The sequence below is a fragment of the Stegastes partitus genome, unplaced genomic scaffold, assembly GCF_000690725.1.
Source record: "Stegastes partitus isolate 25-593 unplaced genomic scaffold, Stegastes_partitus-1.0.2 Scaffold480, whole genome shotgun sequence".
Classification (NCBI taxonomy): domain Eukaryota; kingdom Metazoa; phylum Chordata; class Actinopteri; family Pomacentridae; genus Stegastes; species Stegastes partitus.
Genome location: NW_007578211.1, coordinates 343,278 through 370,645, shown reverse-complemented (window position 1 = coordinate 370,645; position 27,368 = coordinate 343,278). Strand labels below are relative to the sequence as shown.

At 41.1% G+C, this 27,368-nt stretch overlaps 1 protein-coding gene across 1 annotated transcript; it reads right to left on the bottom strand.

Annotated features, from left to right (window-relative positions):
- Window positions 1–2,540: 2,540 nt before the first annotated feature.
- LOC103361005 (guanine nucleotide-binding protein G(q) subunit alpha) lies at window positions 2,541–25,627 on the bottom strand. Its single transcript, XM_008286976.1, has 7 exons — window positions 24,373–25,627; window positions 14,668–14,852; window positions 11,138–11,292; window positions 10,872–11,000; window positions 9,500–9,629; window positions 7,802–7,955; window positions 2,541–6,453 (listed from the first exon to the last, which is right to left on the bottom strand). The coding sequence occupies exons 1-7, from the start codon at window positions 24,506–24,508 to the stop codon at window positions 6,263–6,265; spliced, it is 1,080 nt and encodes a 359-aa protein (XP_008285198.1). The 5' UTR covers window positions 24,509–25,627; the 3' UTR covers window positions 2,541–6,262.
- Between the last annotated feature and the right edge of the window lie 1,741 nt (window positions 25,628–27,368).

Here is a 27,368-nt window from a genome sequence, read left to right as displayed (position 1 = left end):
CGCTATATAGGCTTGCATTAAGCTAACATTATACTATTTTAGCTTAAATAAATAAAGCTAGCATTTTGCTATATTAGCCTACAGCAAGCTATTATAGCATAATATTATGCTACATTAGCTTACATCAAACTAGCATTATGGTATACTAAGACATATACAACTATACAACAACTATACAACAAGCTAATATAGCTTGTTTTGCTCTATTAGTTTACAGGAAGCTAATACAGCATATTATTGTTAGATTAACATAAGGTGAACAAGCCTTCTAGACAGGTAATGACACATTTTTACCACTAGACAACTATGTTATTGTATTAGATGATGGTATTTATTTATTTATCTATTTATTTAGCAGAAATGTAACATTGGAAAGGCTTGTGTATTGAACATCACTGATGTCCTTCAAGGCCTTCTTACCCAGTGTCAGAAATCCTACTCTTAGCCTTTAACGTATTACAAAACATGTATTTGCTGTTGTATTTATTTTTGTTCAGATGGACAACCCTCCACGTGACTCTCATGGAAGCACTAAAATAATTTATGTATGTATGTCCTTACAAAAAAAAGCAAAGAGGCTTATTTTGCACTCTCAAAACACCATCCATAAAATTATCTTAATTCTGTTAGACGATTAGCAATGCTGCTGCCAACCAAAAAAGAGCTGATGTGAAAATGGACTAAATCTACTGATCAGGTACAGGAGGTATTTGGAGGGAGATGGGTTAGTCTACATTATGTCACACATTTACTATTAGACATGTATTAGAAGAGGTTCAGGAAACACACAAGTGAAGAAGGGAAGTGTTGTGCTCCATCCTCGGACAGTGTCCTGTACCGTCCACCAGGGGTCAGGAAGGCCAGCTGTGAGTGAACAAGTTACCGCCTGGCTTCACTGAAACTTTGCATCTTTTGCTCGTGTGATCTTGTGGAAGAACAATAGTTGTTTTTTTGTTGAGGGGAATGAAAGCGAGATATTGATATTGGTTTCTAGCATGAGCAGTGATGCTACAGTACAATAATGAAACAGATAATAATGAAAAGTGAGTCAGACATTGGACCAACATTGGACCTTAAACTGACCTGGAGTTTCACACATCAGCTGTCATGATCATTAGTGTTAAAGCAAAATAAGTGGGAGATGAAATTCTGTTTAAATGCTCAAATATTAACATAATCGGAGATGTAAAAATGTTCTGATGTCATGACAACAATCTCACAATTCTAACAATAAAGTACCATTTATGACTGTAGGAATAACTAATCGGTATAATCCAATCTAGCAGGAAAATATCTGTTGAATACAATCTAAGCTAGAGGTTACGCTTCCTGTGTGAAATAGCGCTTTTAACAGGACCCTTAAAGCAAAAATCCAAACATAGTGGGTTCCTTAGTCTCATTAGTAAACAGAATAGATGAGCCACTGAGGTAGTCAACAGTAGATGAGTGTGGCCTCGTCATTCACTCATTAAAACACTGATTACCAAGGCTGATTAATGGGTTTTGCTTACCTTGGAAAACCATCCACAAGCAATCTGCAGGCATTTTGTGCAGCTAACTTTCTCTTTATCCACAGGTTTGTCCTCTTTTTAAACACAATTCTCAGAAGTCTGCTCTGTAGCATCACGACTTCTTTGCAACGTGAACATCTGCAAAAGGACAAATACAAAGATCTGACTTCTCTGTTCAGTCACACAGTCGACTTGTTGGCTCCTGTAGACTTCTAGAGAGAGTTGTTGCTTTGATTTGCAATATAACTATATTTAAATTAATTTAGTGAGGGCTGCAAGGTGGCTCAGTGGTTAGCACTGTTGCCTCGCAGCAAGAAGGTCGCCGGTTCGCGTCCTGGTGGGGGCACCAGAATCTTTCTGCGTGGAGTTTGCATGTTCTCCCCGTGCAGCGTGGGTTCTCTCCGGGTTCTCCGGCTTCCTCCCACACAGTCCAAAAACATGTTGAGGTTAATTGGTGATTCTAAATTGTCCATAGGTGTGAATGTGAGTGTGCTTGGTTGTCTGTCTCTAAGTGTAGCCCTGTGATAGACTGGTGACCTGTCCAGGGTGTCCCCTGCCTTCACCCTGAGTCAGCTGGGATAGACTCCAGCCCCCCATGACCCTAGTGAGGATTAAGGTGTATAGATAATGGATGGATGGATTTAGTGACTGAACTATCCCACTTTCTCAATACAAATTTTCAGTTCCTGTCTTTTTTTCATTATGAGGAAAGTTTGTTGTGAGATCTTTGTATCTAAGAAACAAAATCACTGAACATGAATCTTCAAGGAGTTGTTTCATCATCCTGCATGTTGCTGGTAAAACCCCTGCAGCACAGTTCATTACATTTAACAGGGTTCTACTTTACAAGAATCCCACCTGTGTTCACTTTAACTACATTTTCTTAGAGGTTTGAGGCACAAACCAGAAGCTTGCCTAAACTATAGCAGCGAGTAATGATTTTAAAAGCATTGAATGAACATCAATGTAGAAACGAGAGCCGCGTCACTGAGATCACAGAAAATAAAAAAAAATCAGAGTCGACAAGAGTTGAAAAGAAACATGTTGCTTCATTCAGAAACATGTTGAAGGAGTGTGAGTTTATGGATACAGGAAACATTTTACACAATTATGATTGGAGATCATCATAACACTATTTCAAAATTAGTCATTAAACTTCATATCTTCAGGATTTGGAGGCAAAGAAACCCCATAAGTAGGCTGAAAGCAATCAGACGATGTGTCTCGACACTAAAAGAGCAGCTTAGGGGACGTTGTTCATCCCGACCCCTGCAGTTCTTAATATACACTCAGCTGCTCTCCAAGATACCGAACAGCAACGGAGGCGTGTGTCACCAACATCAGCTACAGCCTTTACTCGCTCTTAAAGGAAAAATCCAGCCTGGCTTACATCTCTTCAAATTTAACACACATTTTTTGTAACCAAACATTAACGTCACATCTCTCAGATCAGTCGTCACTTCGCCGCCGCTTCGTGAACTCCTGATCGAGGCTCGTCGGCGGTCTCTTGCTCTGAATGCAGTAATTGTTTGAACAAGGATTTTCCCTTTAAGTAACAGGGGACAGTGTAAATAGCCACTTTACAACAGCAGGGACGCAAGTTACTGATTACTGCAAGTCTACAACAAGCCATCATCAACACTGATAAGTTGAAACTATAGTCCAGCTTCAAAACGTCTCCCCTGGCAACAAGCGGGATCACGTGAACACCCGTGACGACCCTGCTGTTGATAAGCGGTTACTGTAGGATCTACTTTACACTGTGAATCAGACTGGGAGTTAACTGGTTGCCAAAACCAACCATCCTCGTGTGCGACTTCACCAGCCAGCTGAAATATCTGAAAACAACAGGACCTCTTGAGTGAGGCCTGGTTACCTGCCAAAGAGGCCGGTAGACGCCAAAACACAGCCAAACATGGCAAAAAAAACACTCAGCAGGTGGCCGCTGATGGTTTTTTTTTTTTTTGTGACACCTCGCGAGCACATTCTACACATCCTGCTGTGTAGGAGCGCTTTCAATCACATCAGGGCAGTTCGATGCATTCTAATGCACGGCGGTATGGGTTTTTTTTTAAGACATGAATCAACATTATGAAAACTCAATAGAAAGAGTGTTCTGATTACAATTCACTCACGGATGTGCTTATAACGTCCTGTAATTATGTTATATCAGCTACATGAGCTACACTTCAAAGCTGCTTCCAAGGGGGCTTCTTATAGCACGGAGTAACAAAAGAAAAGACCACCAAGCCAAAAAAACCAGACGATCCTCCAGCTGCACAACAGGGACATTATTGGCTGCACTAGCTTTACTTCTCATAAAAACACAGGTGCCTTTGCGTGGGGGACTTCAGAGGCACAGCTTATTCAATAAGGCAATATGTACATGTGAACTGTGTGTTTTTTCTCTTATGCTGTCGTTTCATAAATAAAAATAATACTGTACATTCGAATGAAATTGTGGCAATCAAGATGGAAATGAAGTAAAAAAAAGAAATAAAAAAAGCACCATCCTAATTAGGCCAAATGGTTGAGTCATCTTTTTTTTGTGTGACACATGACAATACTGACTTTCTATCAGTTTTTGGGGAAACAAACCTATAACAGAAACCAAAGCGACCCCTTTGCCACCCACTTGGGTCTAAGCGCTACTTCTTGCCTACAAAAAGGTGGTTGGTGGTCGGGTGGGGGTGCGTTCAGGGTCGAGGTGTGCCGGCGTAGACGAAGGAATTTCAATACTTAAGTGAGAAGCGAAATAGAAAAGAATAAGAATGAACGAGTGATGTAGTTACACCTATATGACAAGTGCTCTGTTCCTGAAACTATCACAATTAGCCCTGTAGAGTAGATTCAGTCTGCAGTTTTTCATATAAAAGTCAATTTAACAAAACGCCTAGTGTACGTACTGGTATACCAATTGATCTGTTGTTGTTGGATAGTAATATTCCTCTTTATGCAGTTCTGAAGCTGAACAATGTTTCTTTGCTGAGAAATAAAACTGGCAAAATGTACATTCTCCTCTTTAAAAAAAAAAAAAAAAAAAAAAAAAAAAAAAAAAAATGAAAAAAAAATTTTTTTTTTAAAAAAAAAAAAAAAAAAAAAAAGAATTAGCCATTAGACATACAATACAATTACATAGATACATATTTTCAATACCGCACATTCAATCTGCCAAAAAGTAATGATTACAAAGCCAACAAAGATGCTGCCATATATATAGAGAGATGTATGTACAATGATTATAGCATTCATAATTGCACTATGCCTCAATAAATGTAAATTACAGGCTTATGTTCTTGGGAACTGTTACAAAATAATAAAAATAAAAAATACTCAAAGTAACTTGGGAATGAGGAACCGTAAATCAGAGGTGCCAATCAGAAACAAGACGGGCTTACTTTGGTACAAACTGAACATCAACACTCTGCCCTTGTACATAGGAACTAGCCAAATGTATTCTCCACTGCTATTGAACTACAACAGTCAAGACAGCCGGGCTGTGATTGGACAATAACAAAGATACAGCTAAAATGTGACTGGGTAGTCCGCAGGCCGTGGGGGAGGGGTTGGTAGCCATGCGCTAGGTTGTGATTGGACAGTTCGAGCAGTTCGATGCGCTGAGCCTCTACACAAGTCAGTCCAGGCTGCTCAGGTGGGCCAGTGTGGCGGGAAGAACACCACCGACTGTGTTGAATACTTCAAAAACTGCATGAATCAGCTGCGGTGGATGGATCCGTCGGTCGGTCGGTCCGTTCCCTTCCTGCTCTGTCCTGGCCTCAACACTTTTCATTTCATCAAAGTAGTTAACACGCAAAGTGGAGTCTGGTGCTTGAGTTGTTTTGGCATTGGCAATAAATACACATATTACCGTAATAAAAAGCGTTAATGTGGCACAGTTGAACATAATCATTTAATAATATCGTCTCATAAATTACTACCTCCTCAGCTCCCTTCAGTCTGTGTAAAGTGACTGCCGTCCATCATAGTTCACCTCGACATGTCAGATCTCTGCGCGCCTCCTCGCCTTTGCCGGTCAAAGCTCAGATTTTAAAGCCAATTTCTCTCACGTTTCTGAACTTGGCGGTTTTTTTGTCGAGGGCGGCGAGCTATCATCGCTCCATATATGACCCCCCGCCTCGAAATAAGGGGAATGTACATCCACAGTCACACATGTTCTACTCATCGAATGGTACCAAAGTAAACGCAACAATAATAATGATTAAAGTCAATCAATATGAAATCGATCGGAAATAATTTAAAAATCACAGTTTATGCCAACCCACCAAGAGACTTGCCAATCAGTCTATTAAAGGAAAAAGGTCAATTAGAGATCTGATGTCACTTCCTGCCCACGGTGAAGCTCCAGAAGGAAACGACAGGTAAGGAGGGAGGGTTAAAAAAAAAAAAAAGGAATGTGACTTTTTTTTTTCTTCTCGTGTATAAAAAGGCAGCAGGAACGGAGCAAACACTGCTTTCGTTCCAGTTCCTTCCACAACCCTTGAAAACATCCTGCCCCCTCTTCCCGATTTTTCATTAACTCCTTAAATAGCAAGACAACTTTCACTTTGCTCACCCCTTAGGGACCAAGAGATCAACAAATGGCAAATAAATTAGTATTATGCAACCATTAGATTATTTTTTTTTCTCAGATTTTTTTTTTCTTATGTGTGTGTGTATATGATCTATCTTTTCACAGATTGCGTCAGTCAGTGTGTGTGTTGAGGGCCCGCTGCTGGAAGCCCTGCTCCGCTCTACACCAGGTTGTACTCCTTTAGGTTGAGCTGCAAGATGGTATCTTTGACGGCTGCAAAGACGAAACGGATGTTCTCTGTGTCGGTGGCACAGGTGAAGTGAGAGTAGATGATCTTATCGCTGTCTGGATTCAGGTCCACAAACATCTTGAGGATGAACTCTCGCCCTGCTTGGGCGTCCCTCTGCGGACCTGGAAAAAGGAACATGATGCTCCATCAGTACATGTGCAACACGTGGGACAGTCGCCTGTAATCAGCAGCATATCCACCATTCAGCCGATCACTGTCTAACAGGTGAACAGCAGCCTTTTTTTTTTTTACAGGATATTTTTGCATGTAAGTGCACGTGGAGATGCATCATTTTAGAGTTTAGAATGATTTTATTTGTCTTTAAATGAATTAATGGTTTTGCACTACTTGTCTGACTGGCATCTGATCCACTAACACATCCTTGTTGGTTGTGCTTTGGTGTTGGATGGTCAGATTTGACCACGCAAAGGAGAAAACACTGGCATATTTTATTTTCTGAATGTATTTTGGCCTTGCTTCCTTTTTTTTTACAGGTTTTTATTTGTATAAAAGCTCCAGGCTCTATTGTTACTGTCTGTTCCCAAGGTTGGAACAGAACGAGGAAAGAAAGCTTCTGAATTTGCTGCTCCTTCTACCTGGAACACTTTGCAAAAAGACCTGAAATTTTAAGAGCTGGTCTCTGTAAATACTTTTAAAGTGTTTCTAAATGACTTGGAGGCAGAAACATCAGTCTGTAGATGTTTTGACAGATGATTATTTTGCTAGTTATGGTTCTGATCTCTGCTGATGTGTTGATTTCTTGTCTTCTACATGCAACCTCAGCGTGTATTACAAGTATGATGTCTGTGTGGATGCTGTTGTGACTTTATTAGTTGTGTTGTTGCCTGTCTTGGCCAGGACACTGTTGAAAAAGAGATTTTTGGTGAGGCAGCATTTACTTTCTGCCACTGACAGTCTGCTGTTTTTGGCAAAATGCAAGTTAGCGCTGTATTGATTCGTACGATTCTAGTAATTAATTTCCCCGCAAGAGACGTGCACCTTCATTTAGAGACGCTGGATGTTGCTGCAAAGAAGCAAAAACGGATGCTTCACACTCATCTCAAAGATCAATACAGTCACAGCAGTTTCAAGGTGGGTACCCCAGCTTCTGACCGAATGTGAAATATGACAACAATCTCTCCTTCTATTCCTGAGCCGTGATGTTAAATAACAGCCAGAAAAGTGCTCCTGCAGAACAATATGATGTCGCAGTGACGCTGACCTTTGGCTACAGGACGTCATCATCTCATTATTTTATCCTATTTGACCCCATTTGTGTAACATTTTCTCAGAATTACTGTATGAATTATTGATTTATTGCCAGAAGCATGTTCTGAGACGTCACAGTGACCTTTGACTTGTTACTAGTTCATCCCTGAGTCCAAGTTAATGTTTGTACCAGAGAACGTTTTTTTTTTTTATCTTTAAGCAGCTTGGTTCAAATGTTTGACAGCTAGCTTGGATACTCACCATCATACTCTGGAAAGTAGTCGACCAGGTGAGAGTACATGATCTTCTCCTCCAGCAGGTCCTTCTTGTTGAGGAACAGAATGACTGAGGAGTTTTGGAACCAGGGGTATGTGATTATTGTCCTAAACAGAGCTTTACTCTCCTCCATCCGGTTCTACACAGAAAGTGTTTGCCAATGCATATGTGTGGTGGAGTGATGAGAAGAAAGACATACAGAGAGAGAGAGAGAGAAAAAGAGAAAGAAAGAGAGAGAGACAGTTAATCACTTAATTAAACCACAGTCTTTCATACTCATTAAGTACAGATTTTAATAAACGTTTTACCGCACCAGAGGGAGAGCGGCAAAGATGAGAGAGAAGGGCAGCCATGTCGTTAATTTCTCCCTCGCACTTGATTTCGGCGTTTAATTGAACAAAACAACCACTGACAGCACGTCTTACACATCTCAGTGCTGCAGTGTGTTGAGAGCACTAACTAGAATGTCTTCGGTATATTCTGAAACCTGTCTGAGGACATCAGAATACAGAAGACACGCAGCTGCTCGATGAACTCTTTCTGTAATCTGCACGCTTGCAGTTACAAAACAAGGTAAACACACGGGACACAAACAGATGACACCCATATGAAGGCACACCTGCTCATTAATGCATTTTAACAAACTGACAAACATGCTAGATCCTCTTAAGAAGGACATGCGGCCTGAGGCGGTATTTAAAACAGCTGGCTGATCATTTACAAATGCTTTCCAAGGGAAAAAAAAAAAAAAAAAAAGGCCTGAGGCGGTATTTAAAACAGCTGGCTGATCATTTACAAATGCTTTCCAAGGGAAAAAAAAAAAAAAAAAAAGGTGGAGCACCGCCAAGCAGATTTCCATTGTTTCAAATAAGGAAAGCTTTTCATCTGCAGAGATAACTCATCTTTTATATGACGTGAAATAATAAAGCATTTTAAAAGGGAAAATTGCTTTGAACATCCCATAGACAACGTAATCACTCAGTAGTTTGATATAATTAACCGTCTGAACCCCAAAACTTGCCAGCAGCTTATATTTTTAAAGAATGCCGAAAATGACAGCATTTATCAGAACCACAAACTGTAGAAACAGAAAGAATCATTGGGTTCTCAACTTCCTGATAATCCTTGAACTGATTAACTATAACATGCTGTTTTAAAGGCATGTTATCTTTTTTTAAAATCCAAAGAATTATGTCCCATTTTGTTGGGAAAACTGACCAAATCTAAGCTTAAAATCATTACAATTTCCCAAATTCTTTGTCCTACATGCCTCACTTTAAAAAAACATAATTGAAAACAAAACTAGAAACTAAAAATTGAGCACTCGTCTGCACATTCTTGAAGCTGTTAGTAACTCGGCTGTGGCTAACAGTCACATGACAAGAACTCGGGAACTTTTCTGCTGAACTGGGCTGAACTGCAGACTGTGCTTACACAGAGAAGAGAGAGACAATTATGGAAATGCAGGCAAATTTTTTTCGGTATGAGTAACAAAGAACATTTTTGAGTTCTTTCTACCTCTAGCGGTGGTTGAGCTGTTTCCACAGAGGTGCAGGACTTTATGTTACAGTGAAAAATGAGCCCACAGTGAGTAAAAATGTGACAGAAGCAACAAAAAAAAAAAAGCTTAGGGATTAGAGGGTTAAGCGGGTTCTTTCTTTTGAAAACAAAAAGATCGATCACCTCGTTATCTGATTCCACCAAAACCTGGTCGTACTCGCTGAGGGCTACCAAGAACATGATGGATGTGACGTTCTCAAAGCAGTGGATCCACTTCCTCCTTTCCGACCTCTGACCTCCAACATCCACCATCCTGTCATGGCAGCAGGAGAGAGAGAGAGAGAACAAAAACAGTTACTACCAGACTCAAAGTGTTTGCAGATTTGTTTGGATTCTTCTTGATCTATAAATCAGCCCGTTAAGATGGTCATGGCTCAATAAAAGAAAGGCCAAAGGAGAATCAAGTGTAATGGCAATGTTGGTCATTTGGGTGTGACTTCAAATGATTCCGCTGTTCAGTTGGTTTAAGGCAGAAGAAGACAATGACTGTTATCAGAAGACTTCCTTCCAACGCAATTCTACTAAAGTGAAACTAAAGACGAGGGGAATTTGCTGAAGTACTTAAGAATCAAAAGTGAAAGGACCATCTCAGTGTTTTACTGGAACTCTATGAGGTAAGAAATGGTGTGATTAAGTTAAAAAAAAACAAAAACATCACGAGTCGGAGCAGCAATACCACAATGACAGAAATGCTCCATCACATTTTAAACACTGCTTTATTCATTAAACATGAACAAAAGATCAGATTTTTTTAAATAGTTGATGATCTTAAGATAATCCTTGCATATAGAACATTAATGATGTAATTTGTTAGTATGAGGATAAACATATTTGAGGTCAGAAGTACAATAGTTGTTTTCTGAAGGTTCTGGAGGAGACCTCAGGTAAAACGACAACATCTCAAAACTATAAAAGAGTAAACGCACGTACCATCTACAACATACACATTTGCTGTTGTGTAAATGAATCAATAAAACATTTTCTTTTTCATGACGTCAGTTGTAGCTGAAGATGATCATTATCTTTATATAAGTGGCTATCAGGGCCAAACAACAATTCATTTAACGTTGTGTTGTTGCTGACTTCCTCAGCTGTAGTTCCATCCATCTATTATCTATGCACCACTTAATCCTCACTGGGGTCACGGGGGGCTGGAGTCTATCCCAGCTGACTTAGGGTGAAGGCAGGGGACACCCTGGACAGGTCACCAGTCTATCACAGGGCCACACTTAGAGACAGACAACCAAGCACACTCACATTCACACCTATGGACAATTTAGAATCACCAATTAACCTCAGCATGGTTTTGGACTGTGTGGGAGGAAGCTGGAGAACCCAGAGAGAACCCACGCTGCACGGGGAGAACATGCAAACTCCATGCAGAAAGATCCCGGGATGCAAACCCTCTTGCTGTGAGGTAATGGTGCTAACCACCGCTCCACCTTGCAGCCCACAGCCGTAGTTACAAACAACAAATGTCTCTCAAAGAGCTCACCTGAATATGACACTCTGCAGGTCAAATGGGTATTCAATAATGCCCGTAGTTGGGACTCGAACCCTCAACACATCCTGCTGGGTGGGAAGATAGGACGGCTCTGCGATCCGGTCCAACGCGTTCAGGTAACTAAAGAAGCAGAGAATACAAACAATGCAGGATTTGTCACAGTCACAGTACAGCTTCTATTTTAAAGAAAGTCTATTTCACCTGAACCAAACCCCACTGAGCTTAAGAGTCTGACACCTGAACTGTTTTCAACTCACTATTTAGTGGAGTCTGAGAGCTGGTACTCCCTCCTTCGGTCATAACACTCCTGGATGCCCGGGTCGTTCCACAAGCTCTTGATTGCATCTACGTAAGGGTTCTCAAACATGGAGACCTTTTCTACGTCCACCTCTCTCACGACGTTGGCGTTACCCTGGCGGGGGAAAAAAGTGTGATGATTTAAGTGAACCAAAGAATAACACAAACTTGTTTCATCAAAACTTCCTCAAGTATTCAATAATATGGAGAAAAAAAACAATCACAGTACAGGTTATGCAGTCCTAATTATCGCCGGTTTATTTTCTCACATATTCTATATCTAGAGGTTTCTTTGCACCCCCAGGCTCAGCATGGACCTAATATTTGAAGCTCAAATCCCACTGGGCCTATTAAGGGGGAAGTATTGCCGGCCCAGATTCCCATTAAAACTCTCCTGTGTCCCATGGCAAGAGATCAACATGTGCCTGAGTGTTGAAACTGTTTCACAGGCTGTACGGTGCTGCTTTGCTTTATGATTAAATAATAATACATTCATGGTTTCATGTCAGCAGCTTTATTGTAAAAAACCATTTAGCAAGAAGTGAACCTAGCACGGCCTAGTAACGCTCAGCTGCTGTGTTTGTTGTGATGCAGAGCATGTCAACACATTTTCATTTATGCTAAATTAGATTTTCCCAATCATAGATTCAATCAGAAAAATTCCCATCAGTGTGGGAGCAGACACACAACAACAAGGGCCGTATGGAATGTGACAGGTGAATTTGAATGATCAGTTTCCAGGATAGCAATGCATTAGCACGAAGGTTTTATTCACATATATTATACATGACAGCCATCCATAGAGCCACTATCCAACCCTGATTGATCAAACTTTTATGAATCTACACAGTTAATACAGAAATCCCCTTTAACAAACACCTGCAGCTCAATAGGAAGACTGCGTGATTACTGTTTGAACTCATCACTACAGACTTTTAACCAATTTTGTGTGTTCAGTGTGGATCACGTAGTTCCAGATCTGGAGACCCTGTTCCATGATGGTTAAGGTCTGCCAACAACGACCTGCGTTAATGATTGGACTTGATAAGACTATAAGCCCACGTTAATGACATTTCCTACAAATGCAGAGAAAGTCAGTATAAACTTAAGAGACGGGTTTCATTTTCACTTCCTTTGTGATGTCAGTGAACTCCTTTGTCAAACATAAACTACTTCCCATTTTAGCTGCATGCATACGGGAGCAAAAGGATGTTGTGTCTAGTGTGGCGCGCTTCCAGTCGTTTTGTTGTATGTAGCTTCACTGTACACATAACTCTGATTTCATCGAACAGATAATTCATTCTACTTATTGTCTTTTTAGCCTCTGACCTAAAACTGGCTTTTCTAACAGAGCAGATACTGGATGTGCAGTGTGAGTTACTAGAACTGCTGCGCAATGAAGTACAAGGCAGGGATGGGACGAAACTTTCCATTAAAACCTGAAATCTGTATCTCCTTTCGTAAATTGGTTTAAAATAGACGTGTGTTGAAAGCGGGTTATAAAACGTACAAAGTGCACATTCAGTTTCATTCTTCATGAGCATGCACAACGGGAAGCGAAAGCAAGCACGGAAATAAGCACCAGAGATTGAAGCACCTGCCGAAGTTAAATCCAAGTCGTCGTGTCATTTTAAATCTCACAGTTTGCACAAAGTGGTAGCTAATGCACGCTTGATGGACAGGAGTTTGTGATGTGTCTCCACTGTCTTAGAACTTTTTTCTTTAGATGTGTTAGTCGACATTGTGAAACTGATACCGCATGTCCTAAATGTTGTGTCTCTAGTACACTCAGTGCTGACAGTGTTAAAGAATTAAACCAGTTGAGCTGTAACCAAACCATAAACATAAAGTACATAATGCAGTAGCTGAAATTCAACCAATATCAGGTGGCATCTGGTATGTTGCACCTCATCTCCTGGCTAAGATCCATCAGAAATCTACTCCCTAAATATACAGAAATGCCCAATAGTCCCTTCTGATGTCGATTATCATTGAGCGCATTCATCAAATGATGTGACGAATATCGAATGCATAATAGTTCAGCAATATTTTAAGTAAGAATCAGCACCTAAAGAAGTAATGCAGCCAAAAAAGTAGAACGTTTCTGCACATTCTTTCCTCAAATACAATGAAAAGGAGCCAATAGCAAATTGTCTGCTTCCAGATGTGTTCAACCCTCTCAACGCCAAAACCTGCTGGTGACTTCGACAGGCAAGTTATCTCCCAAAAACACTAATAATCAGAGTCAGAAACGAGCCGTTCAGTCAGGAAAATTTAAAAAAAAAAATCTTCAAATTGCTTCATTCCACATGTATTGTTCAAACATTTGCCAAAAATAGACCACACTCCTCAGTATGAAGCTATTAGTGATTCAGCTGCAGCAAAGAGTCACGTCACAACAATTCTGGGACTTTTCGGCTGACCTGGGTTGAACTGCAGGCTGTGTGTACACAGAGCAGACAAGCATGGAAACAAGTAGTTTGTAAAGTATCCAAGTATGCAGAATCACCACTTCTGCCATCATTGGTAACATCTGTTTGTTCACATTTCAATCAAAGAAATGAAACTTTAGTTGTTTATTTTTCACCTTTTTAGGATTTATGTGGCATTACAACTGTGTGAACTGTGAGCCATGTCTGTGCTGTTGCAGGACTTTATGTTGCATCAAAAACTGGCCCACAGTGGCTAAAAATGTGACAGGAGAAGTAAAAAAAAAAAAAACCCAAAACGCATTCAGAGGGTTAAGAAGATAACAACATTAATAAAAAGTGACTGATCAAGTCAACCTTGAAATGGCTGTTCTGTTTTGTGTATCATGAATTGTGGTTCTTAATTATGATTATGATTGGAATTGAGGATAGCAAGGAAAAAATTAGTCTCAAAACCAAAACCAACACCTTCCTGCAATTGTTTGGCCCGACTGCTGGCCTGGCACTGAGAAACTGAGGCGCGTGGTCTGCTGTCACCTGAAACAGTCTGATTTATTATAGGTGTTGCTAAGGTGATGACTCCTACGCACCATTTCCTTTCATTTGTCACTCTCACGGGGGATAAACTGTGAGTAAGAGGTCACTGTAACAGCTCCCTACAGTATGACTGCAAGGGTAATTCACACAAATGAAAAAAGGATCAGCTGAAGTGAAAATTATGGAAAGTGAGGTCAAATTTGGGTGAGTAGTTAAGGGCAGGTCTCTTGTATATTTGCATATATGTACTTGTGTGTAAACGCACACATGGATTTGAGCGCGCAGAAACACGACGGCACCAACACCAGGGTGTGACGGAGCGCTTTAAGGACACGGGAAGTGTTAAAAAGGACAGGAAATGATTATGGATGGCTGTTCCAAAGAAGATAGACACCACTCTAAAAATACACAAGCATGCTGTGGTCGTTTCATACCGCCTTTCTCAAACTATTTATCGCCCTCGACTGCCATTGTCATTTCAGTTGGGGAATTTGAAATGGCTGGAGTGAAAGGCTCTCATTTACCTTGTTGTGCTCATATTTGTAGGGGATCTTGAGCGTCTCCATGGCTCGGATCATGGCCTGCATGGCTGTGAAGATGTTCTGATAGACCAGTTTGGTGAAACCTCTTTTGTCCTCGTCGGAGTAACCGGCGCCGTGGATGATCCTCATCTGTTTGATGAATGTGCTCTTCCCACTTTCTCCAGTGCCTGAGAGAGAGTGGACAGGAAAAGGGGAGCAAGAGTTTATTTGTTTTGTAGAATTGCGCTGGGCTTCATTTAGCCAGACAACACATTTAATCTTCTGAGTCAGCATGCATGCTTCCTAAATGGACATTCAGTCATTTAAAACTTTCCTGGAAAAGAAGAGAAAAACAGAAGTAAACCTGTATTTCCAATTCAAGTTAAGCAAGTAGAGAGCTGATTGGTCAGTCACTTGCACCAATACAGAGTGTAACCAGTCAGGACTCAATCCAGGGTGAGGATCAGTTGCGCCTCATGTTGGATTTTCCAGTTTCCAGATTCCAATACTGATATGAAAAGCATTTGATCCTGCTGCAACTGTCAAATGCAAGCGTCACAATTTCTCATTTGAAGGTGCAAACCTGGGATTCAAGTGCATGTGTTCACTCGCTACTAAAAATCAAAACACGAGAAGTGAACCTGCGATACAGGGCAGTTGAAGGCAAAATAAAAAACTGCATCTTATAACGTCTTATTCAGCACAATGTTTGTTTACCCGATGGATGAGAAATACAAATCTTGTGGTGTTGGCATCAATTTTCAAAGAAACACTTGCTGATTCATATGTCAACATCACCCGTATGCCATAGAAACAATCCTCAAAGCAAAAATGCCATCAAAAAGGACATGGTGGTGTTAATGAAGCTGCATACTTTGGGGAAGTCCAAACAAGACAAAAAACAGCATTATCTTATAACGTTACTGAAAACCTATAAGGAACCAGTTGATTATTTATACAACCAGAGGACATGGGGTAACACTTGCACTCATTTGAAGCCAAGTGTTTGACCATGTGATGAATAATATTTACTACTTATTCTGCTTTTTTTCATCTCTACCAATATTGAGAAGACGAGTAAATGCTGCATATTTAGCATTTAGTCACTACCTTTGTCCGTCTGCGGTTCGGTACTGAGTGGGTCTACCAGAGATTTTTCACTGACAGCAGCTGCCTGCTGTGTCTAGAAGGGTTTATAAGAGTGGTGGGGCCCATAAAGCCAAAACAATAATCCTAAATACACTGAAAGATACAGCTCAGAGAGTAAGGTACCAGTTCTCTATGGTTTCATTACTATGACTAACCCTTTTTGCATTTGATTCACCGTTACTACAGAAAAAAAAAACTCCCAAAAATTACTACAAGTATAGGAAAGCAAACCCTGAAAACGAAAATGTGTCCGTGGGAATGAAAATGAGTCTAAAAACATAAAAAAAATGTAAATGTGTGTGGGAATTTTTTCACAGGGAGAACAGATGAATAATGGCATTCTGTAACATAACATCCTGTGCTGGAAGAAACATGTGCGCACACATTTATATACACAGATGCACAGTACATGCACACAGACATACAGTATGTACTCGCTCACTCGTGCTCTTAGTCACTCACACATGTAATATTATGTGCTGGCTACTTTCCTCTCAGCCTGTTTGCTTGCTCTGGTGACAGACCAAGAACAACATCTCTCTCCTCTCAGTGATGACAGGAACTATTTGGGTGTGAAGAACTGGGGGTGTAGTTTCTTTTTGGTTCATTGAGAATCTTGGCAGACCAACTGAACTGTCTAACTTTACCTCACCGCTAGCTCTTAAATATCTTATATAGGAGCGTATGTGTGTGCACGCATGTCAGCGATCAGGAGATGTGTGCTGCAGTCCGGTGAAGCCGACAGTCTCTCTTATACAAGTCTGGGTATGTTGGACTCCGTTGTTACTGTATAATAGAAACTCTTTGTCAGCCAAAGCACCTTCTCATGGTGCACAGTTAAGCCACAGCCCAGACTAGTACTAAAACACTCTCACGAAACTGCTTTTCTATTGTTGTGAATTTGGAATCCTGAATAAAATGAGCAGGGAATATTGATGAAACTGGACTTTGCACAATTACCCACAAAGTGCTCTTGGGAGGAACACTTGACCTTAAAATCCGACTTCAGAGGAAATGCTGCTACGTACACAGAAGCATCAGAACATATCTATTTTCAAATAACTCAACTTGCCTATTCAGCTGGTTAAGGTATTTTTGAAATAACAAAGTAAAGCTATGCTAGTTTTAGCACCATATGTTGCTAATTTCTTCGACAAAGTAAACTTAAAAAAAAAACTTTTTCACAACCCAAGGTAAAGCTCATACACGCTCAAACTTTTGATTTTCAATAAGATGCTAAATTGCTTGTGAGTAGAGCCCTGTCCATGCATCGGTTGGCCTATTTGTTGTCTGATATACGCTGATGTAAAACCTTTTATTTACAGAGTATACTGCACAAAAAAAGTTGGGTGAGTTCAGAAATGGTGTCTGCAGCACATGTAGCAGAGTCCCAGCTGAGCGTACAATGGTGAAGAGTTAAGCTTCGTGCTAAGTTGCTAACTACTTTATGAAATACATTGCTGGAAAGTCGAAAAACATTGGCCCCATCCGTTTCCCTTTTTCAATAAAACTTTAGCTTATATAAACAGGTTCAGCTTATATAGTGATATCAGGATTTCTTAAACTAGCATCAGCCTCAAAAATCCAGAATAACTCAGGTTCTACTTGTTACTAGTGCTACAAGTTACCCTTGGTGCACTTTGGCATGTTCACCTTGTTGTATCAGTGAATGTTTGGGAGTTTTATGGTTAACTAGTACTTCAACTTCAATGACAAATAGTTGTCAGAGGCTGCAAACAGTGTTGAGGATTGGACGGTAGCGGTGGTGAGATGCACGAGAACTTAGCTGAGGACTCACTGCTTAGGACACATGCACCCCAACTGCTTGGCCACTGGATCACCCTGATGGCAAAGTAATGGTCCACACTAATATACCTTATCTACATTTTACAAAATGCTGTTTCTAATGCACACACACCCCCAAATGTTTGCTTTCCATCGGGAAAGTGGACAACCCGCTCTACCACCTGGGCCACGGCCGCCGACAGTGTTAACAAGACGTAAAGCCTTCCGGCAGCCACCCCCGAAAATAGAAGCATTCTATTTTTTAAAACAGGCAAACTGGAACAGTGAGTAATCCGAAAAACTTAAATTAACTGTGCCAGTGGGTTTTGAGTTTGCACAGGCACAAAGGATCCGGGTTGCTCTTGTGTTCTGATCTCCTTATCTGTTCAAACACAGATAAAGGTAAAGCACTCTCCTTCAACACTACAGCATTTTGCACAGGTTCCCTCCGGCAGCAGGAAACGAGAAGCAGCGCCGTTCCAAAATAGTTCAGAATCGTGCGACCAAATGTGTGTCTTAATGGATCTTTTCTATTACAGCAACGAGTATAATAGACAGTGAAAAAGACAGACGCAGCAAATATGCCAGGTATGAGTGTGTGCCGGCCATTAGCGGCTGCTGAGTCACCTTTCAAATCAATGCGGTGACCCGGGTTTAACCCGTGTTTGAGGTTGCCGTGTATGGATCAGCATTATATCTGAGGCCAGTGTGCCAAACCCCAGGACTCATGAACATTATCAGAGTGGGGGGAAAGAGAAGACCAACAAAAGAACACAGCCTGCTCTGTTGCCTGTGTTTGGTACCTTCGTCTAACTGTGGATATTTGAAACTTGACTGTTAGCTGCCAGATATTCACAACCAAAGCTTAAAAAAAGGTAATCAAAAAGATCTTTAAAAAGGCTGTTGTTAAATGCTAATAGACAAGACTCGGAACATTTCAAGAAAGGCATCAGTGTCAGACATGCACAGAAATACCTGACTTCTGAAACCAAGAGTGAAAAAGAAATGGATTCAACTTGAGCTATTCAAAAATCACACAAGAGGCAGGGGCGTGGCCGCGGAACTGCTTTCACTTTTGCGAATGATTTTGCTAATGCATGCTAACTGCAACATGTTTCCCCTTCAGATTTATCCCTCTTTAACATGCAGTACTGGACCTTGGTTTTAAGCCCTGCTCCTGACAAGAGTTCAACTAAATTCAGACATTGCTTGGTTCTCATTTGAAATAAAGAGCAATAGGATTGTTGTACGATTGCTACAAAATCACTACGGTATCATTAAATTACATACCGACAAGCGTACAATCAGGAATTTTGCTGTTCGCTCTTTTTATTTATGTGACCAAATAATAAAAAAAAGCTTCTATTCCTTATTGTCGCATTGACTCTATAAATTGTACAGTAAATACTTTTAACAAATCGAAAATTGACGACTAAAAATATCGACACAGGACACAAGGTTATAGATCAAGCGTGTGGAGCTACAGTCATAGACCATTTAACATGTGAATGAATTAAATCATCCCGAAAAATATACTCCGTCTTTACTAAGCAGATGAAACTGTTGGTAGAAATAATCTGAGGAGCCTGGTTTTGTTTTTCACTTTCACAAAGAAACTCACTCCTGTAAGTGTCAAATCTATTCAGCGTTAATGGCAGGCGCACAAGAATTCAGCGATGTCCCAAAGTATCTTACTGGACCGTAGTGTCATGTTCTCCAGCAGCACTCGCAGTGTGAATGTTTTTGTTGAGGAAAGATGTCAATAATGAACAATCATTTTAAAAAAATACACTTTTAGAAGCTGCCAGCGTTCTGACCTGCTTGACACTGGAGTAAACACTGATAATATGTTCCGCATTAACTGCATTATGATCCCTGACAAATTTAAATTTCGAAAAATCGGTTCAATTTTCATCCCCAAATTCTGCCATTTACTATTCATCAGCGCTGCTAACGAGGTCGTATTCATACAGGAATCATAAGACATCTTTAGTGCTTCCTCTCACAATTACAACCATGTGTTTGCTAAAGGCTTGTTAAAAAGTTTGAGGTGGACTTTGTTCAGTCGGAGCCTTGACAAAGTTCCCACAGCATTTATTTGGCTGATAAAAGCAGCTGGCGGTGATTGGGCAGCTCGACGCTTTTACAAATGTTCATGACAGACGAGCTGCACGGCTTAAATTGTGAAGCTGCCGACTAAACGTGCTGCAACTCAAAAAGTTGTTCAACTGTGAACACAAGTTAGCATCATTTTTATTGCGAAGTAGCTCCATAATCTGGGTTGTTCCTAAATGTTCTGGCCTCTTCCGATGTTTTGAACTCCATTAGCGTACCCCACTTCTCTGTGTATGTGAAAATGCATGTGTGTAAAGGGGGACAGGCATCAAAAACTAGGCCCGACGGTCTCTTAAGGATTGGAGCTGGGCTGTGCCACTTTAGTAATTGAGCAATTTGAAATTAATTTAGCAGATGTAGACAAGCAGGATAATTATTCATGTTTAACCCATTTGACTGTCAACAGATGTTTCCGACCTCGACGCTAATTCAAGACGTCTGTGACACACGCACGCTATTTTCATCTTTGATTTTTCTGATCGAAAAATCAGTTTGAATCCAAAATGCCACAAATTTGAGATAAAAGTGACATTATGTCTGTCAAAAAAAGTTCTTGAAATGCCTGAAAGGAAAAATAACTGCCGATACATTTTCTATTAATGGATTACTGATTAATCGTTTCAGCTCTGGTAAAGAAAACAATCCAGGTTATTCCTGTACAGGTGAAAATAGAGGTAGTTAATCTTGCTCAAGGGTATCCAAACACTTTTGGCCTCAGTGGGCATAAAGCAACACCTGAGGTGAACTTTGAACAAACTTTAAAGTTAATGTAAGATAATGACTTGAGTTAATCATGACGGCCCTGTCCGGTAGGTTGGTTTGGATATATCGGGGGCATTTCATAGTTTGCAGGGTGGTTTTTTTTTTTAAGTTATTGAGGCGCTGGAGGCTGGAGTGGGCGGGTCTGCCTGTCCAGAGCTCTTGGGCCTGGTGCTGTCTTGGTTATAAAAGGCCCAACCCCTCAGTGTGATCTCGCTCTCTCTCTATCCTGACTGTGGCTGCAACCACATTTTGCTTATGTTTGGTTTGGTTGCTGCACCTTACGGCACCTCTCACTGCACTGTGACCATGCACCCACAGCTATGCCACTGACAAACACACTCTGTGCCATTTTGCTTTTGTTAAATAAACATTCTCTGGCTGGTATTTGTCTGGGTTATGATATGATGTGAACTGAAATCACAATAATAAATCCCATAGCACCGTCCTGAGAGCGCACAATGTGAATGAGTAGTTTTATGTTTGTACAAGACGCTCATTTGAGCAAAATATAGTAGAATATTATATTTAGGAAACTCAGAAAAATAACAAAACAATAACACATAAACAAAAAAAACACATGGAAGTTTGGTTGGTTGAATAAGTTACTGCTGTGTGGCTGATTTTAACGTGCTGGATGTCAGATCATCCTGTAGAGTCTGAATTACATCATTATCATGCTGCTACAAAATGTTCAGTAAGTGTTTAAATGTTGAACTGTTCATCCTGAATTTCCAAATTGTTGTTACTGCAGTTAACTCAGTAAGGGTGGGCAGCAAAATATACACAATTTGTAGCTGATGTGCTAAATCGTGTGTAAAGCTATGATTGTTAAATAAAGTTTTAGGAAATGTATCGTGCATCTTTTCCGTCTCTGGTTAGTAAGTCATCTATACCCAGATCCATTCATCTTCTACATCCCGAGTCTGCACAGGTTTGGAGCTACTTTCTTCTCCCTTCCTTTCCTCTGTCGCTTTACTTCCCTCCAGACCTGATGTCATGCTCAAAGAGGACTTCGCAAAATGAACCAAAGGACAATGAAGTACAAGATGTTCTAGTGGATCGGGACAGTGATTGAATTTTCAATGAACGTGTGCATGTTGATGAATTGCTGGAGATCGATTTTGCTTGGTTTTTTTGCTGAGACGCCCTCGACGTTCTTCTGCTTTGCTCCACATCGATTTGTTAACTGGACTTTTCCTGAGTCGCCAATCTCAGCGAAGCCTCTCCCGACTTTTTTAGCAAGCATTAAACTACTTGTATTCTGGACAGCTTCCGAGTAAAACAGCATCGGACATTTCTGCCACTGCAACGACTTTTCTACGCCGACTCCAGTAAAGCATCGTTGGTCATATTCCCAGGTTAGATGAGTAAACTTTCTCCACTTCTGTTGTTGGTTTATGACCTCTTTGTGGATATTAGATGCACATTAAATGCTCACAGCGCTCTCATTAGCTGTTTCAACATACAATAGTCCCTGCGGCCATGAAGCAATTAGCAGCTCCGAAAGATCCTAAGTGAAGTTTAAAAAGCCGAGATGATTTGTGAAAAATCAAGGGATGGGCATTCTGAGGAGCTTCTAAACTTGACTGGAGAGTTTTGTGCTCGAGTCCCGCGGGGGACACACAAAGCAATTAGTGAGTTTGAAAAACCCACAATCCACTGACAGAATATGGGTTACCGGATCCATACGGAGCACACGCAGCCTCATCTGGTTAACTGAACCATTTGTAGTAGAGGCGATGGCGTCCATGTGCAGCGATACACACAAACACAAGCTTTTCACGTGGAATTCAGAGCTTAATGAGCTCTGAAACAAAATGGAGAATTCAGTCATAATTGTTTTAGAAGCTCATGCCTATTCTTTATATATGCTTCTACTTTTCCCAAGGGTTAATGAGGTCGGTTGTCCCAGTTTGGCCTTGACCACATTACTTTTCCTATTTATACTCCAGCTAGCCTCTCCACGCCACCCCTTAAATCTCTCTTACAACCCCTGACAACACAACTCAGCAGAAAAGCGTTTATAGCGCCGTCCAGGATCGGCGCACACGAACGCCGGATGAAGTAAAAAATCTACGCCCTGTTACTTTCTCATTTCGGAAAATGTGTTTTCTGTGTTAGAGAAACCGCACATATGGTTCACCAATGCAGGAAACTTTTTACTCCGCTTAATGGATTTTACTGTGTGTTTTCTAGGCTTCGATTTTTAAAGACATTAATTGTGAGCATCCTGTCATTAGAGGCACGCTGCTAAACCGCTGAAATATAATAGCCTGCAGCGATAGGGCCGACTGATTAGCAGCTACTACACGAAAATAAGCATTGATATGAATCATAAACATGAAATCACTGGTTTGGCCTCTCAAATGTTTGGTATCACATGAGGACAGTGACTAATAATTTGATAAATACAGTATATTGTCTTGTGAGGAATACGGCTACGTCCTCAATCTTACACGTCACCACTTCTGAGTCTTTGATTAGGTCATTGGCTGTTTATGCGTTTGCATAATGAGCGAGTTGTTGGGTATTAAGAGAGATTAAGGGGGAACAACAACACAATTATTTGTTCATATTTAACAAGGGTGGTGGCAGTCAGCTCCTTCAAATCCAGTTAAGTGGAACTCATTTCATCATTTTGTGCTAACAGAAGGGCAAAAGTGGAAAAGCTCCCTCATTCAGTCCCCCCTTTTTTTTTTAACTTCCCTCAGGAGACAAGACGAGGATCTAAGGACCTAGATGTCCAGCTTTCTGTACACCATCTCCTTTGTGCATTTTCTAAGGAAGTGAGGATCAGGAAGAGCGGTCTCTGGCACCACTCTCCAGGACCACAGCCATCACATCTAATGTGCTTTTTGTTGAAAATCTAATTAAAAACGGGGATGGTAAGTAGATGACTTGTTTTCCTCACATTTCTCCAGTATGACTAATACTTCTCAACAATGCCCCCCCTCCACAACCCGACTCCCACTACTTCCACAACGCTGACTATGCACAGGTACCGAGATTCTTACATGAGTTCTGAACATCAGAGAACTATAATACTGTGATCAAATCATAGGGCACTGGTGAGCCAAACATCTACTTCAACTATGGCTGCTGTGTTCAGTAAGTTTGTTTAAAATGAATGTATATGAAGAGTTCATTTGCATTTTTGTAGATTTTCAGAAAACTTATTTTGGTGTTTGCTTCAGATCATAGCAATCAAACTGAAGCTGAGTGGATCTGACTCAGCAGGAATGACGATAAGTTTGATTGATACTGTCTTGGAAAAGTGGGTTTTCTGAAGCTTAGTGAAAGATGAAGTTTTTGCAAACGAACTCTTCATATAGTAACAGAAGCATACCATCACACGTACCACAGAACAGCAAAGCCTTCCCTATAGACTGACACCTGCGATATAATCATTGCCAGGGTTAGGTGGCGAGCTGCAAAACCGCCTTGATTACGCCCAATAAAGCGCAGACTTTGGCCCAGGCAACATTTGACACACTCACAACACACTCACCACCTGGACGGGCCCTGTAAGGCCTGCACAGGTTGCTGTGCCAAGCAAAAAAGTAAAAGAGCACATAGAGGGAAAAGTGGCATTTGTTTTCCTCGATCACAGTTATTCAAATCAGGTGGCTTTTGGACACACTGGGAGTCATGCAGGCCTCTTTTTAAACAAAAACTGAGCAGCATCTCCTGCCAATCTGTGCACTGGACTCACTCACAAATGTCAAGCACCCCAACTTCACTAAGGAGGGAAGCCCCATTAATAGAGCCCTGACCAATAAGGTTCTTTTTAAAGTGAGAGAGAGAGATTTCTTACTCTCTCCCTCTCTCTCACACACACACACACACACTCCTCCTGTGCCTTTTAATTCCCGTGTTTCTTCCCCCTGCCGAGCTTACCGAGAAGCAACAGTTTCAGCTCCCGGCGTGCGTCCCTCTTATCCCGGCGGAGCTGCCTTTCGATCTCGTCGTTGATCCGTCTGGCTTCTTTCGCCTCCTCGCTGAGGCAACACGCCATTATGGATTCCAGGGTCATTCTCTCTCCTTTTTTTTTTTTTTTTTTTTTTTTTAAGTTCAGTTTTTTTTTTTTTTTCCAAACACGCACTTTTTTTTGTGTGGCTTTATTTTTTTTTCCTCCTCTCTTAGTGATTCATCCAGATTTCGTCAGGGCACAGAAGAAAAAAAACAAAAAAACAAAAACAAACAAGAGGCCTGTGAATGCCAAATAACGTCCTCATACAGGCCTGCTTGTGGTGAAATAGCGCGTGGACGCCCTTAATAATGAGCCGCGCGCAGATTGAGGAGGGGGGAGAAAAAAAAAGAAGAGAGGAAAATTAAGATATTTGAGAAATTATTAACCCCCCCTCCCCCTTGTTTCGGTTCGCTTTCTTAAAAAAAAAAAAAAAAAAAAGAGGAGGGGAGACAAAATTGGGAAGGAGGGTGGGGGGAAATAAATAGCGTCCAAAGCGGTTTCGCTTGAATATCTGTGCGATCTTAATTGGTGTAATCTGCTTTTCCCGTCTCAATATGATCAACAGATCCCTTTAAGACACATCCTCTCGTTAAAGCATTGTCATCCACCGGCCACAAGCTCTCTCTCTCTCTCCCTCTCTCTCCCCCCACCACCCCCAAAAGTCTCCGATGTTGATATTTTTTCCAACTAAATCCACCTCCTCCGTGTTCAAGTTAGCGGATGAGGGCGAGCACGAAAACACATGAATAAAAAAAAAAAAAAAAAAAGGCTGTCCGCTTATTTTTTTTTTTTTTTCCAGTGGCTCGACTCCCGGGCGTGGTAAGGCAGAATATGGCGGACTTTCACTCCAATCCGCTAGGCTGGGGATACAGTACAGTTATCTCCGTGTGTCTGCTCAAAAGGAAAAAAAAAACTAAAGAAAGCCACACATAACCAACGGCATTCCCGGAGCTCTCGGTGCCCCCGCGGAGGGGAAGGAGGAAAAAAAAAAAAAACAAACCCCAGCTCCCGGTGCTTCGGTTTTCTTTAGTGGAAGGCGCTCGGGTCCGGCGGCGGGGCTCGACAGCTGGATGAGGAAAAAAAAAGAAAAAAGGGAACAAACGCGCCGTGTTGTTGCCTCTTTTCCACCCCACTCGGCCAAATCTTCTCCTTCTCCTCGATTCTCTTCATGTATTTTTATTACGGAGGCCATCCACTCCTCCGCTGGCAGGGTGACGTCGGCCTCCCATCGACCAGGGGGGAGTGTCGCGTCAAACACACGCCACACAAGTATTTATACCCCCCCAACCTGTGGATTAGAGAATGCGTATGAATGGACACGTTGGAGCCATGTCTCTTACATTTTTTTTTTTTTTTTTTAAAGCTGTGGGAGAAAACTCTTTTTTCCGGTAATATTATAGTGAATGTGAAAAAGTTGAATTCATGCACGTGAAGTGAAGTGGACACAATAACGTGAACACCCAGTATGCAATCAAATAGCACTGCAGTAAAACTGTGAAGGTCATTGTGTTCTATTTTTATTGAGACACAGGCGTGTTAATTCAACTCCACAGGCAATCCTGAAGCTGCTGACTGTTGGGCTGTTAGTTAAAGTGCTTTTTAAATTAAAAAAAAAAATGTAAGTAGCTAAAACTAATGCAATCTTTTATCAATCTGTGAAGTACAGATTGAGCTTTTTTCCTACTGTTTTGTCAGTGAGGGTACATTTCTTCTTCAGGTTGCGTTAATCATACCTGAATTGAGCAAAAACTTTCTGAAGCATTCACTGTATTAGCACTGATTCTAAATGTTAGATTATCTTCAGCTCTTCTGAAAGTCAGTGATTGTAATAAAAGCCATGTTAGCACAGGCAGCGATGTGTACACCTCAATGCCAGTCCAGTAAACATAGTTTCCAGGGTCACATGTTAGATCTGTGTAGATTCTCAGTCCTCCAGGTCACGGCAATCCTAGCAGCTTCAGTAGAAAGCAGCTGGACTTCTCTCTTACAGAACTGAAGAAGCCTCTTGGATGAGAAGTGAAACATCTTTAACACCTAAAACAGAAGTCCAGCTTCTTTCTACTGAAGCTCCTGGTGTCACATGTTATAATACGAAGTGTGTAGATTGTGATTGTACTGCTCTGGATTGCCTCATGTTAAAAGAACACCCTCCGTCAGTGCATCCACGCTGTGTACTATGCATCACATGTGCATGTGCCTTTAACAAAAGGACGGTCCATCGTGCTCTAAGTCAACATGTGGGTTTGCACATTTCAGCAGGTCATTTTCAGCCTCTACCTGCGAGGATAAGAATGGACTCGGGCCTCAGACAACACAGTAATTAAGATCCAGAGCCATGGCTGTAGAATGAGTGCAGACCTGCTTTATAGGGCAGTTTTGGTTTCAGGGCTTGTGTTTAATGCCTGCCTTAAAACTTTTCCAGCTATTTTTCTTGGTGGGTCACAGGCTGTGGTCCACCTATTATACTAGCTTTACTACAAATCACTTCTCTGCGCTCTTCTGTTTTGCTTCCTAATTTGAAAAAATAGCCACACGCTACTCTCACTATCTCAAGGCTTCAAATGGAAACATAAATCGTAGTGAAATGAGCTGATAGGTATTTGCCCACAAAGTCCATGACTTTTTTACTGCATCAGTAAAGGTCTGCTGTACGGCATAATTGCAATGCTTTTAGCAAAGTGTGACATAAATGTGGGGGCGAGGCAAATGGGTCGTGCTCCATCAAGTCTGAGTTAGGGATTATAGCAAAGTGAAGACACTTGAAATAACATGCTTTGCTTGTTTAAAAGTTTAACTATAGCTATGCACTTAAAGCCTCTGCTGCAAACAGAAAGTTAGAATTGAGGCCATCTCACATAGGTATTGAATTGTGTTGATTGTAACCTATCTAAGTGGCCCATTTAAACCATTTAAATGGGGACAT

What these genes read in the sequence shown, in the direction of transcription:
- LOC103361005 (XM_008286976.1), bottom strand. Translation starts at nt 24,508, where the DNA reads ATGACCCTGGAATCCATAATGGCGTGTTGCCTCAGCGAGGAGGCGAAA. An exon ending in ACAAATATGAGCACAACAAG is followed by an intron (nt 11,293 to 14,667) that starts GTAAATGAGAGC and finishes TTCCCCCGCCAG; the next exon opens with GGTAACGCCAACGTCGTGAG. An exon ending in CTGCAGAGTGTCATATTCAG is followed by an intron (nt 9,630 to 10,871) that starts GTGAGCTCTTTG and finishes CTGCCATGACAG; the next exon opens with GATGGTGGATGTTGGAGGTC.